Source organism: Phoenix dactylifera, chromosome 1 (genome assembly GCF_009389715.1).
Source record: "Phoenix dactylifera cultivar Barhee BC4 chromosome 1, palm_55x_up_171113_PBpolish2nd_filt_p, whole genome shotgun sequence".
Taxonomy (NCBI): Eukaryota; Viridiplantae; Streptophyta; class Magnoliopsida; order Arecales; family Arecaceae; genus Phoenix; species Phoenix dactylifera.
This window is the reverse complement of record NC_052392.1, coordinates 10,548,343-10,556,785: the sequence shown is the minus strand read 5'-3', so window position 1 is coordinate 10,556,785 and position 8,443 is coordinate 10,548,343. Positions and strand designations below refer to the sequence as shown.

General features: G+C 37.3%; 1 protein-coding gene across 1 annotated transcript in view; it reads left to right on the top strand.

Moving 5' to 3' along the window:
• The first annotated feature begins 351 nt into the window (after positions 1 to 351).
• LOC103714226 (CHD3-type chromatin-remodeling factor PICKLE-like) overlaps positions 352 to 8,443 on the top strand; it is a 33,221-nt gene continuing 25,129 nt past the window's right edge. The window contains exons 1-11 of the mRNA XM_008801406.4: positions 352 to 925; positions 1,581 to 1,718; positions 1,812 to 1,963; positions 2,186 to 2,347; positions 4,737 to 4,984; positions 5,094 to 5,189; positions 5,292 to 5,428; positions 5,527 to 5,742; positions 5,825 to 5,932; positions 6,817 to 6,867; positions 7,387 to 7,486. Coding sequence (XP_008799628.2) covers positions 773 to 925; positions 1,581 to 1,718; positions 1,812 to 1,963; positions 2,186 to 2,347; positions 4,737 to 4,984; positions 5,094 to 5,189; positions 5,292 to 5,428; positions 5,527 to 5,742; positions 5,825 to 5,932; positions 6,817 to 6,867; positions 7,387 to 7,486 — 1,561 coding nt within the window. The 5' untranslated portion in view covers positions 352 to 772. The remainder of the gene's footprint in view (positions 926 to 1,580; positions 1,719 to 1,811; positions 1,964 to 2,185; positions 2,348 to 4,736; positions 4,985 to 5,093; positions 5,190 to 5,291; positions 5,429 to 5,526; positions 5,743 to 5,824; positions 5,933 to 6,816; positions 6,868 to 7,386; positions 7,487 to 8,443) is intronic.

Genomic DNA, 8,443 nt, shown 5'->3' with positions numbered 1-8,443 from the left:
TGACCGAATGATTTCATTAATGCACTAATGTCTACCATGACCCATTATGAAATAGCTCTAATACACTTGCTATTGTGTAGCATGTACACACTCAGTATATCCGCATCAGGCACTAATCAAAAAGGCATGTATGAGTTATTTGCTTCCATTATCTACAGATCAGGACGTTATAAAAATAAAGGCTGTTAATAATCATGTTTGAGTTGCTTAACCCCCTCCGTGACTAGTCACCATAATTGTTGTTTAAGCACTAAATCTCGAGAGATACACTGACAGATTCTGCCTATAAATATCCACCGCCATCAAGATCTGGGCCTTGCTGCCTATAAATATCCACCGCCATCAGGATTTGGGCTCGTCGAGCCCGTTGTATCAGTCCGAGGCAAATCGACATCTGGGCGTATCGCTTCGTGTAACGGTCGCCCAAGTTTTCCAGGTTTGGAAGGCATTCCCTCCCCGTCTATCTGTCGGGGCGCTGGGCGCTTGCGCCTCTGATCCAAGTGTCATCGTCTCGTCTCGCCGCGAAACCAGCGGCGTTGATGGTCGGCGAAGCCTAGCTTCCCCCTTTTGTCCCCCAGATAAGTCAGTCTTTCTCCCTCTCGGCCCCCGTCCCCACCGCGGCCGCCTTCTTCTCGGAGAATTCTTGAATCCAAACCCTAATTTGTTGCTGCCATTGTGAGGAGAGGGAGTTTTTGGGTTCAAGAAGAGGGGAGGGAAGAACCTTGGATCCGGATCTTGAGAGAATTTCTAGGGTTTTAGGGGGTCAGTGGAAATGAGTAGCTTGGTGGAGCGGCTTCGTGTCAGATCGGAGAGGAGGCCTCTCTATACCGACGACGATTCCGATGATGATCTCTATGTCGCCCGGGGTGGCTCCGAGAGCAAGCAGGAGGAGAGGCCACCTGAGAAGATAGTGAGGGATGATGCGGTAAGAGTGTTTTGTGGGGTTTCTACTTCTATTTTAGATGCTGTTTTAGCGTAGTATTTTTGGTTGTTATGGTTTTGTGGCTAATCGAGCTAGGGAAATAAGTTGTCGGAATCACATTGTCTGTGTTTCTTGATGATAATTGACGGATGCGACTGCTGTTCATGCACTGAACAGTTCTTTATGGCGGAATTATATATTTCATTTTCTTGATAATAGTTCATGCGTGCGTCTGCTCTTATTATCTTACGAACAACTTCTTGTTGCCTATATTTGTGAAAAAGATTGATCATGGGTTTAATATATATATGATGATAATTTTCTGTCTTTTGAACGTTGGTCGCATTATTGAATGGTGTGGGTGTGAATATCGTTGTTGGATCGGTCATTGCCACAAAATTTTGGTTCTAGTATTGTTTCTTTCAGTGACATGCGACATGGTTAATTAGTGGAAATAAGAATATAATAACAGGCTGGAACAGGGGAGACTTGGCTAGTTAGTATCATCAAACAAGAAAATGGGCCACCGGCTGTTTTAGTGGTTTCTGGTTTGCTTATTCAGTTTCATGAAATCTCGTTCATCTTTGAGAGTTTGATCTTTTATCTTGTTAGAACTTTTCTTTGGTTGCCCTATATCGCTTTATTTTCTATTTTGTAGGAAAATGATACATGCAAAACTTGTGGAAAGAGTGGGAATCTTATTGCTTGTGGAACATGTACATATGTTTTTCACCGGAAGTGCTTGCCCCCACCTTTGAAAGTCATTCCTGATGATAGCTGGAGCTGCCCTCACTGTGTATGCCTTTTTAAGACTGACCCGCCTTTTATCTTCCTCCAATTTTGAATGGTTAAATGTCATGGTTGATCGCTAAAGCTTCTGCTTTTTCAGGTAACTCCCCTGACTGATGTCGAGAGGATTTTAGATTGTGAAATGCGCCCAACTGTTTCAGAAGTTGTTGCTTCAAAGCCCGGTTCAAAGCAAACATACATCAAACAATATCTTGTTAAATGGAAGGGCTTGTCATACCTTCACTGTACTTGGTAGTTCCTAGCCTACTAGCAATTTCTTCAGTTAATTACTTTTCCTTTTTAAGCAAATATATATTTTTAAGATAATTACCACTTCTCATTTGCGAGCTATTCATTGTCTTGTGTTAATGAATCTTTGTGTTATTTAAATAACCAGTTTGTTTAGTACTACTATGTATATTTTCTGTTATCTGTGCTGATGGATTTACCCCCGTTACCTCCTATTCTGATCAGGGTTCCAGAAAAAGAATTTTTGAAAGCTGCCAAGACACATCCTCGACTAAAAACTAGAATAAACAACTTCCATAAACAAATGGAATCTATGGATAACTCTGAGGATGATTGGGTTGCGATTCGACCTGAATGGACCACTGTCGACAAAATTCTTGCAAGCAGGTTTCATATTTAATTGTTCTCATATTTCTAATTCAGCTAAATTTTTTAGGTTTTTTCCTGTTAAGAGCAATATAATTGAAAATTCTTCAATTTGTACAGCTACTTTGACCTATAATGTTGTAACATTATAAACTATCAATTGATTGGAAATTGGATAATTCTATTATATTTCATCTAGATTCTTCATTGTAATTGTGCTATCTTGATAATTCTACACTGAATGTTATGCCATTATAAATCATCAATTAAATGCTTAATTAGTTGAAGTCTATTATAGTTTGCCAAATATCTTGATAATTCTACTGGTCCACTTAAAATAACTATGTGTAATATCATATAATTCTGCACCATTTGACTGATTCCTTGCACAGAGTACAATAGGCCACATTCTCAGTAGTAGTTGCTATTTATGTCTCTTTCCTCATGTTTCATGGCACTAATGCTTAAACATTTTTATTAGTTGGCCTGTTTCTTATAATTTGAAGAAATGAACTCCCTGATACAATTACTTGATCAGAATTGCCATGCTTTTGTGGCTTCCTTTTAAGTCAGAATGCATGTTCAGTGTCAAAATGAGGACATCTGATTCTCATATTAAATTGAACATAGTTCAACTCATTTGTTCAAAAACATAAATTGGGCTAGCTGAAGATCTCTGTATGATGTCCTACATTCCACATCTTTAGGCTTTTAAATCTGCTTCAATCTGAAAGAAACCATGTGTTTTAGAAAATTTCTATGTTCAGATGCTTGGAAAGGGACATGCAACTACTTAGATAATTATGTCAAGAATTTCTTATCTTCCATTCATATAAAATGTAGTTCCATACATATTGGTTAAACAACTATATGATTGGTTTAATCCTATATATTGTTGTTGGTTGGAAATGGACATTTTAGTTTTAGTATAGCTAAATCAATGTTGGAGTTAGGCTTGGAAACAATTTGGGCTTGGGTTGAACCAGTCTTAGGCTGAGCTCACTCCAAATTGTACATGGTGTGCCAAGAACCAGCTCGAGTACAAATTTAGGTTTCAGGTCAGGTGTGAGCCTGAGCTGAAGCGTCGAGTAGATTATGGGAAGGGAGGAGGGGAGAGAGAGGAGAGGAATGGAGAGGCAGAGAGGGTGGAGGAGAGGAGGTGTAGAAGTGGAGGGGACTTTGAGAAGTGATAGAGGCGGACAAGGCAGAAAAGAGAGGTTTGGTTTGTGTATTTAGTATAATAAAAAATATATCTATATGTTTGTATATACATCTATGCACATGCATGTGTTGCAATCATGGTATGCTGTACCGGTCGGTACCAAGTGTACCGTACCCGTACCGTTGGGTACTGGTATCGGTACATCAATGTCGGTACGTCTGGCGTACCGCATACCGTACCGACACTCGGTACGCCTATACTAGTGCAGCACCGATACGGGGTTCAGTACCGGTACGGTGAACCTTGGTTGCAACTGTGCTTGTGTATATAATGCAGTTATAACATATAAATGATGCAAAGAGAGGACTCTACAGCCACAACCAAAATCAGTGGGACACATTGCAAAATGAAAAACCAAACTATTAGTTGTGATCTACAAGGTCCTCATGCCTATCCATCAACGCACCCCAAAATCAACACCCCACACCATGTCATTAGAACTATGTATTTGGGAGGATTTGATGTATAGGCTAGGGGTTCGAAGAACATGTTTTTTTACATGGACATTTTGTCCTTCTAGATCATATCCAACAGTCTAGATTATCATTTTGCAACATGTATCACTGAATATTGTATTGGGTGTAAATTCCTCTCTTTAAACCCTGTGTATTGTAATCACATTCATATATGTTATTTGTTTTATTTTGTACATAAGTCGGTAGCTGCCCTTCAATTGGGCCAAGGTGGCAAATACTTTGCCTGTACTTTGGTTTGGAAAACCTAGTCTGGTCCTATCTCTTAGTCATCCAGCTGAGTTTCCCACCTTAACTGGAGCTTGAGATTTTGTTATTGGTTGCAAGCATTATTCTCCGCAAGTTGGTTGAGGAGCATGCTTGTACAATCTCAGCTAGGCTGTGTTTTAAGTGATTCAATCATAAGGTAAATATGGCTTGCATCTCAAGTTACAAGTCTCAAGTGGAATAATATTTACATATCACATAAAAAAATGATCTTTGCATCATCTTCATCTGTTACTTATTGATGCATACTATTAACAGCAGTTTTTGGTATTTAATGTTTGAGCTACCCATTTTATGTTTATTTTTTTTTTGTCTTTCATAACTGGTTCATTCTGCCTCAGGCCTGATTACTTGGTGCTAATACATCTGTTTGCTTCTAATTATTTAATCAGATGGCTTCCTTGACGGTGTTGATTGGTATAACTAACCATTAATGAATTTCTGATAGGAGTAAGGATGATGAGCGTGAGTATTTTGTAAAATGGAAAGAACTTCCTTATGATGAATGCACCTGGGAAGTTGAGTCGGATATTTCTGCTTTCCAACCTCAAATTGAAAGATTTGAGGTGATTCAATCTAGAGGACGCAAGAAATCATCTATTAAGAGTAAGAATACCAGTCATGATTCGAAGGAACTGAAGCACAAGCAAAAAGAATTCCAACACTATGAGCATACCCCAGAATTTCTTTCTAGTGGTATGTTTACATCCATGGGTCGATGATATCATATTTATTACTTTTCTTCTGGTTCATTTAGATGTCTTGTTTAAATTTCTCATTTTGATGCTCATTGCTTCTTCAAAAGGCACATTACACCCATACCAGCTTGAGGGCTTAAATTTTCTGCGCTTTTCATGGTCCAAAAGTACACATGTGATCCTTGCGGATGAGATGGGTCTTGGTAAGAACATTTTACAGTAACGAACTTCAATTCTAGCATTTTGTTTCTTCCAAGTGTCATCTTTGTGGTTCTTAAATGTTGAGCATCACCTATTAACTGCAGGTAAAACTATACAGAGTATTGCTTTTCTTGCTTCTCTTTTTGAGGAGAAATTGTCCCCTCATTTGGTAGTTGCACCTCTTTCAACATTGCGCAACTGGGAACGCGAGTTTGCAACCTGGGCACCTCAGATGAACATTGTACGTGATGAACTTCAATTCAAACAAAATATTAAACACCACTTGGAGTGAACTGTTCTCTAATGAAATGGTCTTAACTTGAATCAAATTTGTTGTAGGTAATGTATTTTGGATCTGCCCAGGCTCGAGAGATCATCAGGCAATATGAATTCTACTTGCCAAAAGAGAAAATGAAGAAGAACAAAAAAAAGAAAAATGTTCAAGGTAGCCATCAAAGCAAGCAGGCAAGGATAAAATTTGATGTGCTTTTAACATCGTATGAAATGATTAACATGGATTCAGGAATTCTGAAACCAATACAGTGGCAATGCATGGTAATTTTCTTATAATCTTATGGCCCTTTAACTGGTACTCTCATTTTGTATATCTGCTCTGACTTATTTATTTTTGGTGTAGATTGTAGATGAGGGCCATCGCCTCAAAAACAAAGATTCCAAATTATTTCTTCAACTCAAACTTTTTTCAACTAAGCACCGTGTGCTTTTAACTGGAACTCCACTACAGGTTGCAATTCTATCCTATATGTTTAGGGGTTATGTTTCATATCATTATTTTCCCTCTGTATATACTCATATCTTACAGTGACAAATATAAATTTTAAATGATTTTTCATTGTTCTGAAGCTTTTGTACATGACTTGTAGATGCTTTATCCCTTTTAGATTTATGTTTCAATCTATGAGATTAGAATATTTGCTGATATTGATGATAGAGTAATACCATCAATTTCTTGGTTTCTGCCTGAATGTGACTGAGATATGCATCCATGTTATAATATCAATTTTGTGCAGATTTATTATCCTATTAAATAAGAAATTTAATCAGGAGATATGTTTATAGCTAAGCTTCATAGAATTTGTCATGATTCTAAATTGAGACACCACCACAGTTTCTTCTGAGATTTTAAGGAATCCAAACTGAACTAATTGAAAAGGCCTGCCCATGGCATTTTCCCATCTGAACTTTCTTCATTGATGACAATGGAGCATCAGTTGGTTTGATTAATTCCTCTGCTTGTTTCCTGAAGAAAACTTTGGAAGTTATCAAATAAAACCTGCAGTTTTACTTATGGACCCATTGGAACTGAACTGCCAACATTTCAGGACAGAGATACAAAGAAAATATAGTAACATGAAATCCATTAATTAATGCCTACTTGGTGGTACCAGTATTGCTCATTTTTTATAATATATATTGTCTTTTAGAAAAATGTATGTGACTAAATGTTTTACTAGCATTTTTGTGTGCCTTTAATGCCTGTGACTGTTGAAATCACTCCTCTAGTTTCTTTCTCTTTTTCTAAAAGAAGTTGACATATGATCTTTAAACAGATGGTCATACTATTTGAATTTCAAATTCATTGGGGACTGCCCATTTTTTTTCTTGCAGAACAACCTGGATGAGCTATTCATGCTCATGCACTTCCTTGATGCTGGAAAGGTGCGTACTGCTGCTACTTTCATTCCTTTAACATTTTCCAGCATTTAAGATAAGGCTATGAAACCCTCAAATACATGATTAGGATCTTATAGGTTTTGTAAGTGCAATTTAATTCTAGATTCATGGTTGCACGCCATATACAGAGGGGTTGTCATATGTGAACTGCCTTATAATTTCCACAGATTGACTATCTTTGCACTTCAAAAATTTCAGATGTTTATTTTTTAATGGTTGACATTCTTTGTGCACAAGTGTGCTCAGTTTGCCACGTGAATGAAAACTTAGCGTTTTAGTCAATTTGGTTGATGAAACATTTGTCAAGTGTTCTGCATTTCTGTGCCAAACTTGACCTCATCTTAGGTAGCACAAATGAAAGATGCATGATAAAATGTTGGACATTCAATTCTTAGTTTGATGCATGGCTTTGCTATTAATAAGAGGTTGGTGTTCAAACAGAAGGTGATAAATATTATATATCTTTTCTCTATTAATATTGTTTCATCACTATTCTGTTTCTAGTTTGCAAGTATAGATGATTTCCAGAAAGAATTCAAGGATATCAACCAGGAGGAGCAAGTTGCTAGGCTTCATAAAATGCTTGCCCCGCACCTTCTTCGAAGTATGCTTCTGCCTTTTTCTTGATTACATGTGGTACCATCTTCAGTGTATTATCTCACATCTTTGTTTTCTAGAATACTGAATTATTAAGAGTTCTGCATATTTTTCCAAAGAAAGGGTGCTCTGCATATTAGATAATATCAAATTAATTACATGCTAGCTTTTTTTTAGTTGCTTTTTAAACTAATCTGGAATACCGGTATGGGACATTCCATGCATATGGTGTATGAAAAATATAACACATCACATCCATTTCCATGTGAGGTTGAATTTATGAAATATTAGTTAGTTCTACAACTCTTTCAGTTCACTCCAGTTAATTTCTACGGAGTTTTGAGTAGCGCACTGCACGCATTCTTTTGGTAGTGATATAAAGGGGCACAAGTTGAGGAATGACCTGATGGAAGATAAATCTTCCAAAAACTCGAGTAACCAGCTCGTGTTTTTCCAGTGGGATGAGTCAACTGGTTCTACAGTTGAGATCATTGTCTTAAAGTTGTTGACAAATGATACAGATGCTGCTGTTTTGGCCTACAAATTAAAACCAGACCAACAACTGCTGGTCTTCTATGATATGTGGATTGTTACTGGATGAGATCAACAGCTTATTGTTCTTTAAAATCAGTAATAAAATACTGTTTCTCTTTGATTCGTGCATCATTGGTGCTAATATATCAGTTCTAAAACCAACTTCCATATAGATTATTTTGTACATATACATTACATTCATTTGTTCGTCATGGATGACACAATGAAGATTTCACTTTCGTATTTTTTTCTCTTACCAATAAACTTTCAATCAAGACGTTCTTGCCTCCCCTGTTTGGGCTTTTGCTCGAATTGGAACCCTTACATGTTCGTAGGCTTTTATGATGGTCCCATTTCCCTGCATAAATTCATGCATCGTTTTTCGATGCTGGAAGAATATAATGATCTGTTACGAATGGTTTCATTCACG